General features: G+C 41.7%; 1 protein-coding gene across 1 annotated transcript in view; it reads left to right on the top strand.

The window, feature by feature from the left end:
* The window catches only part of LOC115255405 (T-box protein H15-like), a 209,511-nt gene extending 190,509 nt beyond the window's left edge, over positions 1 to 19,002 (top strand). The window contains exon 7 of the mRNA XM_062850500.1: positions 18,423 to 19,002. Within this exon, the coding sequence (XP_062706484.1) occupies positions 18,423 to 18,966 (544 nt within the window). The 3' untranslated portion in view covers positions 18,967 to 19,002. The remainder of the gene's footprint in view (positions 1 to 18,422) is intronic.
* The last annotated feature ends 628 nt before the right edge of the window (positions 19,003 to 19,630 follow it).

The raw sequence follows: 19,630 nt of genomic DNA, 5'->3' as shown, positions 1-19,630 counted from the left end.
ATGCACGGTGTGCACTATTGCGACGTAATATACCATCTTATGCGACCTAATAATATTCGAAAAAAAAAAACAATTCTTGTCACCTCAGTATGGAACTAAGAACCTTTGGATTTTCGAGCCACACTTCACACTTAACACCAAACATCACTTGTGAAACACACTGATTAATTGTCATGATATTCTAACTCACCTTCGTGTTTGTTGGAATGCACTTGGTTCCCCTTTGCTGTACGTATTCGACAGGCTATCTGGATCTCATACTGACGAAGCGTGATTTCCCGCACAGTTATCACTATCCCTTTCTTGCTAGCATTACCAATTGTTATGAATCAGGTCAACAAAACAAAAACGATGACTTTGTAACTAGTGTTGTTACCATAATGATGACTGTTAACTTTCTTGTAGCTTTTTGGTACTCCAACAGCACCTCTTTCATTGTTATCACATATCACATCGCAATATACCAACGTTCACGATTCTAGCTTATGCTAGATAGAACGTATAGAACTTTATACGATGTACAGCGTACATCCTTATGTGATTTCTAGTTGTCTGGGTAGTTGGGCACTTGAAGTGGGGGTTTCCCAGAGAGCATTTTTGGGTTTCCAAGGGGCTTCAGGGGCGTTTTAGGAGGTTTTTCAGGGGATTTGAGGAGCCTTTTAAGGGCGTTCTGTCGGGATTTATTGACGTTTCAATGTGCATACTGGAAATTCAGGGGCCTTTCAAGGGTGTTTCAAGGGGTTTGAAGGGCGTTTCAAGGTATTTCAGAGACTATTCAGAACAATTCAAGGTGTTTCAGGAACATTTTAAGGGCATTCCTAGAGGTTCAAGGGGCGTTTGATAGCATTTCAGGTGCGTTTTAGGGGTTTATGGAGCCTAATAAAAAAAAAAGTTCAAAGCTGTTTCAGAGGCATTTCAAATTGATTAAGATGATTTCAAGGGTGTTTCAATAGGATTCTGGAGGTTTCAGGAGCCTTTCAAAGCAAGAACATCTTTGAATCCAAGGGTATTTCAGGGGCGTTCCAAAAGATATTGTGATGGGGTCTCTAAAAATCCTCTGAAACTTCCCGAAATGCCTCCCAGATCCCCATAAAACCCCATCGGACCTCATGTGACGCACCTGAGACCCTCCGAAATTTCCGAAAACACCTGCGTAACGTTTTTGATATGCTCTGAAACATTCTGAAATGCCCCCGGAATCCTCTAAAAATACCCTCGAACCCTATGTAGCGCACCTGAGACCCCCTGAAACCCCCAAAAATCCCTTCGTAACGCCTCTGAAACCAGCCTAAAATGCTCTGAGATTTCCTGAAATGACTCCGAAACCACCTTAAGACCCACTCGGACTCCATGTAACGCACGTGATATTCTTGGAAACTCCCGAAAACGTACCTGTCATACCTCCAAAACCCGTCGAAAATCTTCTGAAACTCTCTGCAATGGTTTTGAAAACTCCTTCATACCCCCGAAAACGCCCTTGAGATCTCCTGGTACCCCGCTGAAACCCCTTGGGACACCCTGAAACTCCCCTGTAACCTCCCTTTGCTCTCCTCTATAAACACCTCTGACCGCCGTTGCAATAGTTATCGCCATTATTACATTTTCCTAAGCACAATATTAGGGGTATTCACTAAACAGATTAAATTGCTGCGTAAGCCACGATTTTCTGCTTATTTGAAATGTTTCATGATTTTGCGAATGAAATAATCAAAGATTGCCTTGGTGATCGCGACGTTTAATCAGTTTAATCAGTTTACGCTGTTAAGTGAATCCCCCTATTGGCTCTGAGTAGCTTTCCCTCTTTTAATGCAGGGCATAAAACCATAATTGATCCACCAAGCGGTGATAGCGCCTTTCTCGTGCCTTCGAAAACACATTTCAACATAACTCAAGCTACATGTTGATGAATATCGCACTTTCATACGTTTAACAGCCCAGACAACCAGTAATCGTATACGATGTTGCAAAAGATGATAAAGTGGAGGCCATATGCCTACATGCCTGCATTTAGACGCATGTAAAATATGCATATCACCTCCACTTTATCATCTTATGCAACATCTTATACGATCACTGGTTGACTGGGAGGAATCTATTTCATGACATCAGAGATCATATCGTATATCTTGCTTTTGATTTTTGAGCCTAAAACTTTTGAAAAACAGCTGCAATCTTGAATTTTGAGACACCACACCCATATTGAATGGTTTTAGAGCCCAAAACTCCATTGAACAGCCATTAACCATTTAGAATGTTGAGACGGATATTCTTGTCACTATTTTTGAACTCCGGTTGTCTTCCCCATACCAAATATACTCATATTGTACGGTTTAAGTGCCTAAACCTCCATTAAACAGCCGCCATCTTGAAGTTTATGCCGCCATCTTGAATATTTTCGTCACTATCTTGGATATTTTGATTGTCATTGTTGGACTCCAGACTTCTTCCCAATACCATATATACCCATAATGCATGATTTTAGAATCTAAAACTCCACTAAACAGAAGCCTTTTTGAGTTTTGTGCTGTCATCTTGAATTATAGACCGCCATCTTGTATATTCTGGTTATCATTTTTGGAGCCATACTTCTTCCCCATAACAAATATACCCATATTGCATGATTTCTGGTCTTAAAACTCCATTAAACAGTAGCCATCTTGTATTTTGAGACGCCATCTTGCATATTTTGGCCGCCATCTTGGATATTTCAACCATCATTTTTGGTCTCCAGACATCTTTTCAGTACCAAATATACACATATTGCATGGTTTTAGAACCTAAAACTCATTTAAACAGCAGCCATCTTCAATGTTGAACCACCACCTTGGATTTTGAACCGCCATCTTGGATATTCTGGTCGCCATTTTCGGAGTCAAGGCTTCTTCCCCATATCAAATATACCTATATTGCATGGTTCAGGTCCTTAAACTCCATTAAACAGTCGCCATCTTAAATTTGGAGTCGCCATCTTGAATTTTAGATCGCCATCTTGGATATTCTGGTTGCATTTTTGAACTCCGCACATCTTCCTCATACCAAAAATACACATATTGCATAACTTTAGAGCCTAAAACTTTATTGAACAACCGCCATTTTGAATTTGGAGCCACCATCTTGAATTTTGGGCTGACATCGTGAAATTTCTGGTTTCCAGTGTTCATTTTCGCATATAACTCGTCAACCATGCTAAAGGTTACAAAAATCGCTGCAGTATGATGTGTCGCATGATGGGGTTTTGTTCAGTTGTATATACAGCCAGTTTCACCGGTGCTGGTTCGGATAACTGAAATGGCCATAACTCCGAAACGATCCGAACCATTTTTAATAGCAAACAATGCGGTAAAATTCCGGTTCGATTCGAGGGTACAATCCGAAAAATCGACCAATGGAAAGTGCCTTAAAAATGAGTGATCTTTTTTGCGCACAGACATACATACATACACACATACACACATCATCTCAATTCATCGAACTGAGCTGATTGGTATATGTGACTTGACCCTCCGAGCCTTCTATCGAAAATTCGTTTTTTGAGTGAATATATGTAGCCTTGCTCACTCACTTTCTCACTAGTGTACTCACTGCGGTGTCCGAGAAAGGCAAAAAAGGTGCATAAAATAACATGCATAAAATAGGGTTTTAGTGTAAAACCTAACTTTAGAGCAGTAAAAGTTGATATACGATTCAATTGAGATTTAATTGAAATAGGACGACCACCATTTCTTGGGAATTTGAGGATATATGCTGAAGTATTGAATTAATTTTAGAAGAGCAATTATTTAAAGAAAATAAAATTTTCAGGAAACAACTAACACATTCCATAAATTGTTTTAGAAAACTTTCAGATCAATCAAGTATTTGTTTATTTTATTATTAATTTCATTCAAGGACTCTTCTAAGTTTTATCAATCATTCTAAAAGATGTTATGTTTATAATTTCTTTGCGTTTTCCTCTAACAACTCATCTGAGTATTCTCCTTTAGTTTTTTATAAAGCTATAGAAACAGGGTTTTTTTAGTATTACCGAAAGTATCACCACAAGAAAGCCTGTTAAGATTTCTCAAGCAGTTTTTCAGGAATGCCTCCATAAATTCCACGGCAATTCCTTCAGGATTTGATCAGAAATTCCTCCAGAAATTCCTTCAAGAGTTTCTCGGGAGCTCTGCACGAGTTCCTCCAGGAGATCCTTGGAAATTCTTTCAGGAGCTTGTCAAGAATTTCTTCAGGAGTTCCTTGGCAATCCCTCTAGGAGATCCTCGCGAATTTCACCAGCAGTTACAAGAAAACTCCTCCCGGAGTTTCTCGACTTGGGATTTTTCGACAGGAACTGGATGTAATTGCGTTTCAGTCTACTGAAGATAAGAATAAAATAAATCGTCAGTAACATTAGACTGAGATAGCCGTTTCGACGCAATAACATTAATAAACCTCTTAATTCAATTCCATCCGGAGTTCCTCTGGAATTCCTTCAGGAGTTCTTTGTAAACTTATACAGGAGTTTCTCGAGAATTCTTTCGGGAGTTCCTCAGGAATTTCTTAAGGGGTTCATTAGGAATTCCACCAGGAGTTTGCACAATGCTTCTTTAGTCGTTCCTCTAGAATTCCTCTAGAAGATAGTCTGGAGTTCCTCCGGGAGTTCCTAGGAAATTCCTCCATGATTTCCTCGGAATTCCTCCAGGAGTTCCTCGAGAGTTCCTTCAGGAGTCCCTCGGGAATTTCTCCTGAAGTTCTCCGAGAATTCCTCCAGAAGAATTCTTCCAAGAGTTCCTCGGGAATTCTTCCACGAATTCCTCAAAGATTCTTTCAGGAGTTCCTCGGAAATCTCTTCAAGATATTATTGGGTATACCTCTAGGAGATCCTCGAGGATTCATCCAGGAGTTTCTAGAAAATTCTTCCATGTGTTCCTCGGGATTCCTTCGAGAGTTCCTCGAGAAATTCTTCATGAGTTACTCAAGAAGTTCTCCTGGAGTTCCTTGGGAAATTCCCCCCGAAGTTCTTCGGGAATTCCTCTAGAAGACCATAGGGCATTCTTCCAGGACATCCTCGAGAATTTCTCCACGAGGAAATCTCTTGAAGAGATTCTCGGATATACCTCTTGTACTTCCTCGAGAATTCCTTCAGGAGTTCGTAGGAAATTCTTCCATGTATAAGTTGAGGAGTTCCACGAAAATTCCCCCAGGAGATCCTCGAGAATTCCTATAAGGGTTCCTCGAAATTTCTCCAGGAGTTCCTCGAAAATTTGTCCAGTAGTTCCTCGGGAATTTCTCCAGAAGTTTTCCCAGAATTTCTTCAGCAGTTCTTCGGGAATTCCTTCAGGGGTTCCTTGGGAATTCCCACAGAAGTTTTTTGGAAATTCATACTGGAGATCTACGGGAGCGTTCGGGGGTCTCCAGTTAACCTAGTGGTTAAGGCTATGGATCGCCAATCCGGAAACGGCGGGTTCGATTCCAGTTCCGGTCGGAGAAATTTCTCGACTCCCTGGGCATAGTGTATCATTGTACTTGCCTCACAAAACTACAAATTCATGCAATGGCATGCAAAGAAAGCTCTTCAACTAATAACTGTGAAAGTGCTCAAAGAATACTAAGTTGAAGCGAGGCAGGCCAAGTCCCAGTGGGGACGTCGAGCCATAAAGAAGAAGATGAAGATCTACGGAAATTCCTTCAGGAGTTTCTCGTGGAGTTTCCTGGGAATTCATCCTGGAGTTCCTCGGGAATTTCCCCACGGAACTCCTCTAGGAGATGATTTGGAGTTCCTCCAGGAGTTCCTAGGAAATTCCTCCATGGTTTCCTCGGGATTCCCACAGGAGTTTCTCGAGGAGTTCATCGAGAGTCCCTTCAGGAGTTCCTCGGAAATTTCTCCAGAAGTTCTTCGTGATTTTCTTCAGAAGTATTCTTCCAGGAATTCTCGGGAATTTTTCCACGAATTTCTCGGAGATTCTTCCAGGTTTCTCGAGAACTCCTCCAATAGTTCCTAAGAAACTCCTCCTTGTGTTTCTCTGGATTCCTCCAGGAGTTCCTTGGGAATTTCTCCAGAAGTTCATCGGAAACTCCTCTTGAAGATCGCAGGGCATTCTTCCAGGAATTCCTCGGGAATTTCTCCACGCAGAAATCTCTTAAAGAGATTCTCGGATATACCTCGGACTTCATCGAGGATATCTGCAGGAGTTCCTAGGAAATACCTCCAAAAGTTACTCGGAATTCCTCCAGGATTGTCACGAGAATTTCTAAAAAAAATCTTAGAGAAATCCTCAAGATTTTCTAAAGAATTCCTTTTGGAGATCTTTGGGAGTTCTTTGGGAATTTATACAGGAGTTTCTCGAGATTTCTTTTAGGAGTTCCTAATGAATTTGTTTAGGGGTTCCTTAGAAATTCCTCCAGGAGTTTGTCGAGTACTTCTTCAATAGTTCCTCTGGAATTCCTCTAGGAGATCGTCCCGAGTTCCTCCAGCAGTTCCTAGGAAATTCCTCTATTATTTCCTCGGAATTCCTCCAGGAGTTCCTCGAAAGTTCCTTCAGGAGTTCCCCGGAAATTTCTCAAGAAGTTCTTCGAGAATTGCTCCAGAAGTATTCTTCCAGGAATTACTCGGGAATTTTTCCACGAATTCCTCTGAGATTCTTCCAGGAGTTCCTCGGAAATCTCTACAAGAGATTATCGGGTATACACCTCTAGAAGTTTCTAGGAAATTCCTCCATGTATTCCTCCAGGAATAGCTCGAGCATTTCTTCGGGGGTTCTGCAGGAATTCCTCCTAGAATTCCTCGGGAATTTCCCCAGAAGTTTTCGGGAATTCTTCTAGAAGATCGTAGGTCATTCTTCCAGGAGTTCCTAGCGAATTTCTCCACGAGGAAATATCTTCAAGAGATTCTCAGATATTCCTTGGGAATTCCTTGGGAATTCGTCCAGAAGAGCTACGGAAATTCCTTCAAGAGTTCAGCTAGGAGTTTCCTGGGTATTCATCAAGGAGTTTTCCGAGAATTTTTTCAGCAGTTCTTCGGGAATTCTTGCAGAGACTCCTTGAGAATACCCTCAGAAAATTCCTTCAGGAGTTCATCTATGGGTTTACTGGTAATTCAACCAGGAATTCCTCGGGATTCTCTACAGGAGTTTTGAGGGCTTACCTCAAGAAGCTCCTCAGGAATTCCTAAAGGAATTGCTTGGGAATTCCTCCGGGAGTTCCACGAAAATCCCTCTATCATTTTTTTTGGGAATACATCAAGAAGATTCTCAAGTCATCTTTTAGTAGTTTTCCAGAATTTAAACTGAAAGTTTTTATGATTACCTTCAAGAAATCCTCGGGTGCTACTGAGGCTTAGAAATTCTTAAATTCTGCTGCTAGAGAACCATATCACATCTATAATTATAGTTTTCACTCGGTTATCTATTCCGTGGCATCTTCCACCTTCGGCTTACTTCAAACGCGCCTCAAAATTCCCATAACTGACCGCCATTAGCTGATGACTTGAGGTCCATTCGTTGTCGGTTCGTCAGACAAAAGTAGATCACTCTGCCACCGCTCTTAAATCCTTGGCATCATCATCCATCAGGGCTCCAATTACGAATGCCATGCATCACGCACATACCTCAACCAACAGTCAACACAGCCCTCGGATCGCCGCGCGCGGCGTGGTGCAATTACTACAAATGTCTCCACACTGTCCCATTAAGCTGTCAATTGCCGTCGACGGACGTAGCTCAACACTCCGAGGTCCGAGATTTCCGCGTCCTCTATCCACTGTCGAACGCAGCCGGAAAGGTGTGAAAAACAGCACTTTTCCCGCATGTAGATACCCAGTGCATAACGTGCGCTCCAATGACTCGTTTAGCAGCATGTATGTGAGTATGTGAGTATGTGCGCAAGTACGCAAGCGAGGAAAGAGAACCGCTAAGCATAATTAACGCATAATTTGAATAAATTGTGAACATAAAAGCTATTCGACGTTCCAACGCCTAACTCGTCGGGCGAGACAACGCTACGGCAACGGCAACGGGAACTCTTCTTCGGCAGAGGGCTTCAATTTTTTGCGCTCCTTTCCTGGAGCTGCGTTCCGGAGCGGGAGCATAAAACACTCCTTTTCGATGTTCGGAGAATGCATGGAAAAAAGTGGGTGCAAACGGGACGACGGGCAGCTTGAAAAATGCTCATGTAAAATGCACCCGGGAAGCATGTTCGGTTCAAGTGTTCCCCCTTTTTGTTTTGATCATCGACCCGGAGTGTGCGGTGGACTCGCAGGACCATTAGACTGGAGGGGGTCCGGTTTCCAAAGCCGGTTCTCCAGTGTTGTGGAGGGTAGCGTAATTTTTAATTCGCAATTACGATCAAATTATGTAAAACATTGATGTTCATTGTTGCTTGTAGCTACATGCTTCGGGATACTACCGGCAGGATGCGATATTAGAGAGTACGGAGGCCGAGGATAATTGATGTTAGAAACACGCAGAGTGACCGGAGCTGTGAATTGCAAGTCATTGCATTATTGGGAATGCAGTTTTTCGTAGAAAAAGTCCAGTAATCTTTGTTACATTTTAACTGTTTTTTGCCTTTCTCGTACACCAAAGTGTACGGGCTATATGTTCACTAAAAAAAAACAAATTTTCGATGGAAGGTTCGGAGAGTCGAGTCACATATACAACTCAGTTCGACGACAAAGATGATGTATGTATGTGTGTATGTCTGTGCGTGTGTCTGTGCGCAAAACAAGTGCACTCACTTTCAAGCTACTTCCCATTGGCCAATTTTACGGATTATAGCTCAAATCAAGCCGGAGTTTTATCGCATTGTTGGCTACTGAAAATGGTGCGGATCGATCAAGGCGTTCCGGAGTTATGGCCATTTTAGTGATCCAGACCAGCACCGGTTATATATAAAACTGAACCATATTCTATCATGTGACACATCAAATTACGCCGAATTTTGTGAACTGCCGAGTTGGCAGAAATCATCAATGGAAACCACAAGACCACGATGTTGGCCAAAAATTCAAGATGGCGACCTAAAATCTAAGATGGCGGCTCGCAACTAGAAGAGGCGACTGTTTCATAGAGTTTAGGGTTCTAAAACCACGCAATATGGGTATATTTGGTATAGTCCAGAGTCCATAAATGGTGGCCAGATTATTCAAGATGGCGGTTCAAAACAAAAGATGGCAGCCCACAATTCGAGTTTTGGAGTTTTGGGCTCAAAAAACATGCATTGTGGGTATATTTGGTTGGGAGAAAATGTGCGATGTTTTAGCCTCTGATGTTTACATTTTGTGTATATTTGGTATGGAGAAGATTTCCAGAGTCCAAAAAAGGCGACCAGAATATCTATAGTGGCGGCTCAGAATTCAAGATGGCGAATGTAATAGGGAATTCAATTCAGGTATATTTGGTAAGAGAAAGATAACCGAAGTACAAAAATGGTGACCAGAAGATGGTGGCTCAAAATGCAAGATGGCTGCCAAGAATTGGAGATGAAAACTTACATACTTAAGGAATCTTAGGTTCTAAATCCATGCAATATGGGTATATTTGGCATGGGGACCAAAATATCTAAGGCGCCGTCCACAAATTACGTAACGCTATAGGGGGAGGGGGGGAGTCCGGCCGAGCGTTACGGTCCATACAAAAATTTTAGGGTTTTCATACAAAAAAGCGTTACGGAGGGGGGAGGGGGGGTCAAAAAATGCCGATTTTAGCGTTACGTAATAAATGGATGCTGCCTAAGAAGGCGTCCCAAAATTCAGTTTTAAGGACTTTTGGGCTCTGAATCCATCCAGTATATTGATAATTTAGCTTGATTAAAAAAAAAAATGACGACCATAATATGAGGAATTCCACGGAGTCATGTCAGTCGATCCTGAGCGACCATTTCAAAAATATCTGAAACTTTGCACAGTTTTTCAATTTCATCTAAATCGCCATTTTTCGATATCAAACCTTCATATTCACTCACGACTAACTTTTCAAAAGGGTGTATGCGAAAATAGTTCAAAAATATTCTAAAAGCTGTACAGCAAAAACGGATTGTTCGATTGTTATGAATTTTTCAGCAAAGTTAGATAACTAAATGATGATTCCTTAGAAAATATACACTGTAAAAAATTTCTTTTTTTACTATAAAAAATATGATCTTTGTCACAAAAACTCAAATATCTCAGAACCCTATCTTTTTACCAACGTCAATTTTTTAGGGAAAATGGCCCATTATATCAGCTATCTACCATAAAATTTTGGTGATGGTAAACTGATAAACAAAAAAGTTATGACATTTCAAACATTTCACAATTTTTACATTTAGTTACAAAAAAAAATTTTTTTCTGTGTAAATTATTTCGAGAACTATATTTTGATGCTGATTTTATTGTAAAGGCTACCGGATGAATTAAACAAGTAGTTTTCATGATATTTTTGTTTGATTATTTATAATTACTATAGTATCTATTTGAACCTTAGACGCGATCCAGTGTTGTGATCAAAAATATTGAGATTGTCATACTTTTTATTGTACGTGACTGGTGAAAAAATCCCTTGATAGTGTTGAAAAGCTGTTGATCATAAGAAAAATGGAATTAAACTTATTTTGAAGACGAAAGCTGCATAATAAAAGTTTTATATATACGCGTATACGTCTAGTTGATCTGCAAAAAAATACCTCTTAGAGAACAGACTTTATGATCGGAAAAATGCGAGTAACTTCAACAACAACAAATGCATGAGAGGTACATACCACAGACAAACAGACGAAACGCCTAGAATAATATTCGTGAAAATCCATCGCCCAGTTCCCACTACCACCACCTGGTGGAAATGTTTCACGAAACACTGCGTTGTGCAATATCGTCATCAGAAGGCGCTAGTGTGAAACGTCAAACGCAAAGAAAAACGATGGGCACTCTTCTGGTTATGAAAGCCACAACCAAGATTCAAAATGATCGTTAAAGGCGTGGTCAATGAAAATTTCGTCAGTGTTACGTTTGTTTGTCTGTATACATACCATGAAAATGCTCACGAAAAAGCAAAAAAAATACTACCGCTATGGATATTAAAAATTTTATAGTAAATTTTTTCTTCGTCCAAGCAAACAACACCAAACTAGTCAGTTAAAACTAATAAGTGATTTTGTTTATTATAATCTAACGAACAACATGAACAGTCGCTTTCTCAAAGGTCTTCAACTCAACGCTCTCTTGTAGACCGTTTGTGAAAAAAAAAATGTTCAAAAGAGTTACGAAATCTCATAGATAAACTGAAAGAGACTGGTTATGCCCAAATTGAATACAAATTTACGCATTTGCACGTCCTGCCGTCTAGACTTTGACAAACGAGCCATCTGTATATCATCGGTAAAGCAGGGCGCAGGAAGTTCGAAAACGACAACAACTGAGAAATTGCCAGAAGTGCTAAGTGCAGAGAGTCATGCCACCGTACCATCAGCGACATCTGTTTAAACAATTTAATCACCCCTTTTTTCAAAAATGCTTTGAAATATACTTCAACATCTATACCCATTTCAATATTTTTAATGTTGCAAAACACGCTTTCAACATTCATCTTGAAGAAGAGGGAAAACACTTGTCCTCAAATGTAACAGCAAATTAATCAATAAACGACTAATGCGCGGAGGGCGTGATAAAATCGGAACAGTACTGTACATATAATATACATAATACATAATAAAAACAGATTGTTTTACTCACGCAAGGCCATTAACAATAAAATCAGCATCAAACTGCGCTTTCCGGCCGAAATAATTTACACTAAAAAAAAATTATTACTAAATGTGAAAATTGTGGAATGTTTGAATTGTCATAACTTTTTTGTTTATTAGTTTATCATCACCAAATTTTTATGGTAGATTGCTAATACAATGGACCGTTTTCCCTAAAAAATTACATTGGTAAAAAGATAGGGTTTTGAGATATTTGAGTTTTTGTGACAAAAATGATATTTTTTAATGTTAAAAAAAGATTTTTTTTTCACAGTGTACATTTTCTTAGGAATCACCATTTAGTTATCTAACTTTGCTGAACAATAAAATCTGCATCTAACTGCGATTTCTGACCGAAATTATTTACACAGAAAAAAAATATTTACCAAATGTGAAAATTGTGAAATGTTTGAAATGTTATAACTTTTTTGTTTATTAGTTTACCATCACCAAATTTTTATGGTAGATTGCTAATACAATGGACCGTCTTCCCTAAAAAAATTACGTTGGTAAAAAGATAGGGTTTTGAGATATTTGAGTTTTTGTGACAAAAATGATATTTTTTAATGTTAAAAAAGATGTTTTTTCACAGTGTATATTTTCTTAGGAATCACCATTTAGTTATCTAACTTTGCTGAAAAATTTATAGCAATCGAACGAACCATTTTGGCTGTGCAGATTTTTGAATATTTTTGAACCATTTTCACATACACCCTTTTGAAAAGTTAGTCGTGATTCAAAATAAAAATTTGATATCGGAAAATGACGATTTAGATGGAACTTAAAAACTGTGCAAAGTTTCAGTTCAATAGAAAATCATGAATTAAAAAATTTCCTTAATTTTGATGCTGTTGCTTGGAATCGCTCATATGCAAGATGGGGGTCTAAAATTGAAGATGGCGTCTGTTTCAAAGAATTTTAGTTTAGAGCCAAAAACTCCTTGAAACAGTTACCATCATAGTGGAGCGGACCTGGTGTGATGGTTAGAACATTTGACTATCACGCCGAGGACCTGGGATCGAATCCCACTCCCGACAAACTCGCAAAATGTGAGTTCTTCCTTCGGAAGGGAAGTAAAGTGTGGGTCCCGAGATGAACTAGTGTAGGGCTGAAATTCTCGTTAATACAGATAAAAAAAAAGTTACCATCATTCAGTATAGGGATAAATTGGTATGGGGAAAACGTATAGAGTCCAAAACTGGCGACCAGATTGTCCAACATGGCGGCTAAGATATCCAAAATGTTGGCTGTTTTAAGGAATTTTAGGCTGTAGTACAATGTAATATGGGTACACAGTAGACTGGGTCAACAAAGTCGATTTTTTGGAACAAAGCTTTTTTGATTCATTTTAGCGTCCAAAGTAACTGTGCAAAATTTGGGAGCGATTGGTTGCTTCCCCGTATTCCACATTGCGATTGAAATTTGTATGGAATTTAATATGGAAAAACGTGCTTTTTTGCATTTTTCTCATAAGTTAAAATTTTTCGACTAAAACAATCTAACCAATGACGGTAAAGTATAGCCTAGGATATGCCGAAAAACTTTGCCCAAGACCGCAAAGTGATCCGACACTTGTGAAAAAAGTTATAACGTACAGATTACCCGGTGGTGCTTAACATTTAACATGTAAAGGAATAACATCAATAATAAAATCTCAATTTTTGGCCCAAGTTACCAGGCGAATAACTTTTTCCACAAGCGTCGGAGCACTTTGCGGTCTTCGGCAAAGTTTCTCGGCATATCCTAGGCTTTACTTTAACGTCATTATTTACATGGTATTGAACAAAAGAATTCAACTTATGAGTAAAATGCAAAAAAGTAAGTTTTCCCATACTAACTTCCATACAAATTTCAAACGCAAAGCGGAATACGGGGACGCAACCAATCGATCCCAAATTTTGCTCAGTTGTTTTGGATGCTAATATAGATTGAAAAAGCTTTGTTCCGGGTTGATACGATCAAATTTAAAGTTTCTCCATACAACGTTGACCCACTCTAGTACACAGTTCTGTTCTGACTTTTTCAGTGTCTTTGCACGACATACCCTAATTTAAACTCCTTCCGGGATTTTTCCATAAATACCATCAAGAATTTTGCCTGGCATTCCTTCAGGGAATTCTACACGGAGGAATTTTACACGGAATTCCTTCAGAAATACCTCCTGGAATCCTTTGAGGGACGTCGCCTGGCGTTCCCTGAGGATTTTTCTAGACTTTCTTGAAGGACTCCCCCAGGAACTTCCTCAGGGAATTCCTCATGAAGTTTATCCGAATCGCTTTGATGGACTTTTTTTGTGATTTCCAAGGCGCTCCGTCAGGGATATTCCTCCAGGAGTTCCTTCAATGGTTTCTCCGGTAATTCCTTCAGTGATTGTACCAGGTGTTTTTCCAGGAAGTTCATCAGGAAGTCCTTTAGAGTTTCTCTCTGAATTCTAAATTTTAAAGGAATTCTTACATGAAATCCTCCAGAGATTCCTTCAATGATTCCTCCTCGAGGATTGGTTCCGATTTTTCCGGAGAATGTCCGCGATTTGTTTTCGTCGTCACTGGAATCAAAAGCAATTGAACAGAACACTTGAGGAACTACCATGGGCTTAGAGTATCTCGATGACAGAGCAAGTCTTTTATTCCATACTACGGGAAATTTCCATCTCTATGTGCTTTGTATACTATATGAAGTACTATAACGAATCAACAGCCGGTGGGGAGATAAGATAGTATTTTACCAACGATGATGTGAATACGCGGTGCGAAAACGCTATTACTCACTGACTTACTACGCACTGGTGGGGATAGTCTTAATGGCCACAGAAGAGGTTTTGGTCCACCTGTAGGGTCACAACTAGTTTAACTTCTCCCACAAGTCTTGGTACTCTACTTCCACGTTCTGCCGGGTTCCTTGCTGTAGCACTACCGTCCGCGGTGAGTTCTTCGTCTCCAAAATCGCTCTGCACTCCTTGTCGAGGCATTCGTTACGTCGACACCGTTCCTTCTATCCGATGATGCTCTCGGTTGAGTCGTTGGTGGCTGTCTTATCTATGCTCCAGCAGTCCTGTAATGGGAGCACAACGGGATCACCCTCGGCTGTCAACGTTACCTTGCGCTTCTGTACGTATGACGAGGCGACATCTCGTTGCTTCAGGTCGCTCTAGGTGGTACCGTGGCGGTCGCCGGTATAACGGAGAACTTTGGGCGTTGTTTAACCAGGTCACAGTTGGTGTTACCACGATTGATCCTGACGTAGATATTGTCGAAGTTGGGTTTCCGAAGTGGGAAGTGGGTTTCCGCCTGCTGTTGTGATCTCCAGGTGTAACGGCAAGAAGGGCAGTGTTAGGAAAAGTGCTACGTATGACCATGTTCTTGGAAGCGACGAAATGGATGAGTCGTAGGCCGCTTTCGTAAGTCAGCTGTAGGGCACTGAACATTCCATTCGTCGGTCTGAATCCCTCCTCCTGACCAACCTGAGCGGTCAAGTCTCTTATGATGATCGATCTTGACGTAGTGGCTTAGGCAGCGATCGTATTTGCGTTCGAGCTTCGCGTAGAACGCGTCCTAGCCATTATCGGAGCTTCCGGAGTGTGGACTGTGTACGTTGATGATGCTGAAGTTGCAGTATCGGACCCTGAACTACAACTTGTATATCTTTTCGTCGATCAGCCAATGGGGCACGTTCGGTGTAGTACTAGAATTGAAGTAATGAGCTGAATTTTTGTATGGTGAGAAGGTCAATTCTCTGTTTCTGCAAAGAAATGGTTCAAAAAGCGTGGGTATTGTGATTCTTTGTCTAATTTAATGCTGTTTGAGCAAAACTTTGGATAACTTTGTTGTTTATGTTGCAAGAAATGGAGAAAACAACAACACGGTTACTCAAAGTTTTGCTCAAACAGCATTAAATTAGGCAAGAAATCATAATACCCACGCTTTTTGAACCATTTCATTGCAGAAACGGAGAATCGGCCTTCTCACCATACTAAAATTCAGCTCATTACTACAAATCTAGTACTTCACCAATCTGTCCTATTACCGATCACGCGCTTCTGCATTTTGCCTATAACGATGTTTCCAGCTCGCATGTGTTGCCACGACTCTGGTAGATGGTATGATTACCTCTAAACGTTTGCAGCACCATTGATCCTGTCGGCGAGTTAACGGGTGCTCCAAATGAAGTTGGGAGATCGGTAGTTCCACGTACCGAGATTCTAATCGCAAGTCGCTAGGGTCGATACCGTTGGACTCAATTCGTAGGGTTCTGTTGCTGATTTTCTGTTATGCTTGCAGGGCCGGCCATCAACTTCCTGATTTCTCGAGGATCATAGTGCACAGTTGAGCTTAGAGTCCTTCCCTGGCACTTGAACTGTCGTGAGTCGCTCCTCGTGGAGAACAGATGCTCAGGTTTGCAGAAGCAAACTCCCCTCCCAGTCGGCCTTCGACCAAAGCCCGATCATCCCTGAGGTTGCTCGCTGTTTCCAGCCTGTACCGCGGAGTAGTAGGGATTGGAGTTGCCAGGCAGAGGCTAGGGATCTCAATAAGATCTGCATAACACAATAGCCGTGTCGGGCATTAATATTTTCATTATAAAATCACAGATGGCGATACTGTTAGTTTACTGTGAGTGTTGTGCGAGTGAACAGTGTTGCCAGTTTGATCTTCCGTTGAGCACTTCAGAATATTATTTACTGGATGATGTAAAAAGAGCGCATATTCCAGGAGTACGTGACGGTCGTCACTTACACACTGGAGAGGCCTGCGTGGATCCATGCTGTTATCTCATTGGTTCTTAGTGAACATGTAGGTGATCTGACAATACTGTAGTTGCAACTATGGGTGATCAATCAAACTCAATTTTAAAAACCCATATCTTTAAGGGGTCATTCAATTTTTAATTGATCTAACATTTTTGTTCAAATGTAGTTACATGACTAATAGGACCTGCTTTATTGAAAGTTTTGGAAATCCACGCGAAAAGATTTCATTGACAAACTCTATCTTCCATCAGAAACTCACTTCAACCTGCTTTTTCAAGAGTTGGAATATCGATTTTCCTCTTTTCTTCCTATCCCAACAAAACCCGAGCTGGGTTCTTATCATCACCGGAATGCTCTACTTGCACCGCCCTAGCCAATCATCCCCGGCAAGTAGCAGCCGAAAGCTTCTCTGCATTCCCTTCCTGTATGCCTTTACCTGCCAGCCCTCTTCCGACCGAGGAAGGTGTTGAAGGTCGGCTGAAAGCGCTCCGATGAAGGGTTCCGACCCGGAACAACTGGAAGAAGAGCTTATGGGTGAAAATGGATGCGGTGCTCCCTTCATTTTTTGTGGTGGTGGTAGTGCTGATGTTGGCACTGCACAGTGCACACGTTGCCTGCCTGTCTGGTCCGGTAAGCGAACGTGGAAGGGCCTGCCTAAAGACAAAAGCGGCAACCTCAGCTCCAAGCAAGCCAAGAGCGCGCAGAGCACAAGTGTGTGCAACACTTTCCGATGGTGATTCGCTGATTAAAGGCTTTTTCCTCTTGGATGCACTTCGGCCATGCAGTTGCTGCTTGCGGTGGGGAGTTCCGAGGGATTCGGGGTGAAATGCGCCTCAGCAGAAACAGTTGTTTCGGAACGCAAGTTGATTTTACCGAAAGTGATATACAAATGTTATTAAATGACGCTATCTGAACAATGGAACATTACAAATGTGCATCAACATCTAAGCGTTACATGGTAGCTTCAACAGAAAAGCCGTAATGTATACAGCAAGCGATACATTGCGAAGATGTTACCTTCGGCGGTTCATACAACCCTTGATAAACAGAGGTGACGCGTTTCGGCCCGCTCCCTCCGAGTTGTGGTTGCTTCTGCCTTCCTTTTGGCTCGGTTTGGCGGCGGTGATCTGCTGACCGTCCGTGGTGGTGTTGATGATGATGATGATGGCGAAGATGATGATGATGAGGCGGCGGCTCAAGCATAAACGAACCGGAGCGGTGGTGGTGCATCATCAGGGCAGATTTCTTCACACCTCGTGTACAACAAATTAGTGGGTCTCGGACATCAGAGAGGATTGAGGAGGCTGTTGGCGGTCTCCCTCGCCCGATGAGATGAGGGAAGGGGCTATCAACGCTAGTGGGTTTGCTGTGTTTTTTGATCGCGTGATTCCGGCAGGAGTTGGTGCTCTGGATTGCAACGTGGAAGTGCAACGTAAGGATTTCTTGCCGATATGATGCGAGGTTTGCCTTGGGTTGGAGATTATTGATTAATATGAAGTTTGAGATAAATTGCTCTCTTTATCGAGGAAGCGAATAGATTATAAATTAATTTTAGTCGTGAAATTATGCCACTTGGCGTACCAAAAACGTTCAGATGAGTTCGACGGTTCCATGGTAACCGGTCTAGCATGTAGATCATAGTAGCTTTCGTATCGTGCACGCCCGCTCGCAGCTGAACCATGTCCTCCGATCAATCATCCCGTCATCATCGTAGTAGTCATAGCTGTTGCCAACAGACTGCTCCGCCTACTTTGAGCTTTTTCCATTCGCAAACGGAACGCGGCGGACCGCGGAATGTATGCTTGCGTGCCGTACACTTCTTTCACAACTCGCTGATTCCATCCGCTTGAGCTTCGCGTTGCCATTACTCTTCGTCTCATTATCATTTTATAATTGCTTCACTAGAACTAAGAAAAACAGAAAACGCCCCGACTCAGATCAACCAACATTATACATTGAACATTTTTTTCCATTTCTGTTATTCCAGGGATCCCATGGATGCACTATTGCTCGAGCAACACCTCCGCTCACCGCTGCGGCTCTTCCCGGACCCGTTGATGGCGCAGTTTGGGGCCACTCCTGATCCGGACGGCGCTCAAGCCGCCTTGCTGGAAAAAGCCCGTCAGCACCTGCAGATGTGGGGACGTGCTGCCCCCTACGGAGACCTCCTGATACCGCAAATGTACCAGCGACCGAACCTTGGAGCGCTAAACCTCGGGCATCTCTGGCAAAGCCAGTGGCCTCAACAATTCCCACCGGGCTTCCTTCCAAACGCTGCCGCCGCAGCTGCAGCAGCAGCCGCTGCCGCTCCTCCTCCTCCTCCGCCCAGGACTACACCACCTCCGCCGGCTCAGACCATGACCAGTCCGGCCAGCTCGGCCGGATCACCCTCACCAGACCTGCGAGCCAAACACTTCACCCGCTTCAGCCCTTACCAGATCCCGCAAGCTCACCACCACCAGCCGCAAGGCATGCCTCCGTCTGCCTCATTACCGCATCAATCGCCCTCTCCGAGGAGTCCTTCAAACTAAAATGCAGAGGCCAAGAACCCAAAGTCAGGGTGTTGTTGGTCAGTCGTACGAATTATCATTTTTTTTTTCATTATGAATCATTAGATGAAACGCGGCTTAGAATACTACATGCATACTTTCGGGCGTTTCTTGCATGTAGTAATTGTATGTAACTATGCAAACAATGCGCCTGAAAGTATGCAATCATTTTTCATGATACAACGATAGCATGAAATGAAGGATATTTGGCATAACGCGAAAATCGACCGATCAAGAATAAATAAAATCATGATAAATCGTATGATGTTACATCAATGCTCTGCTCAAAACCAAACAGAGGCTTGCCCGAATCTCTACTGTAAAAAAGAAGCAAGGATTTCTGAGTGATCAAATCGAAAGAAAAACAAGAAATATCACGACACAGTATTAGCAGAGCTACTGGTACTAGAACCTAATCTCGCAACTTCACTTTAGAATCTCACTCAAGTGTGACTCACCTGTAAATAGTCATCAATACATCAATACATAAAATCACACAAACACACACACACACACACGTAGGACAAACGTAGTTATTTATTACTCTCTCTCATCGACACATCTTATTCATTCGGATCGCGTAGCGTTCGAAGTAATGTTGCAATCTTTGTTCGATCTGTTTTCATCACTAATCACACGAAAAATA

This window comes from Aedes albopictus, chromosome 2 (assembly GCF_035046485.1).
Source record: "Aedes albopictus strain Foshan chromosome 2, AalbF5, whole genome shotgun sequence".
Classification (NCBI taxonomy): domain Eukaryota; kingdom Metazoa; phylum Arthropoda; class Insecta; order Diptera; family Culicidae; genus Aedes; species Aedes albopictus.
This window is presented reverse-complemented; position numbering and strand designations above follow the sequence as displayed.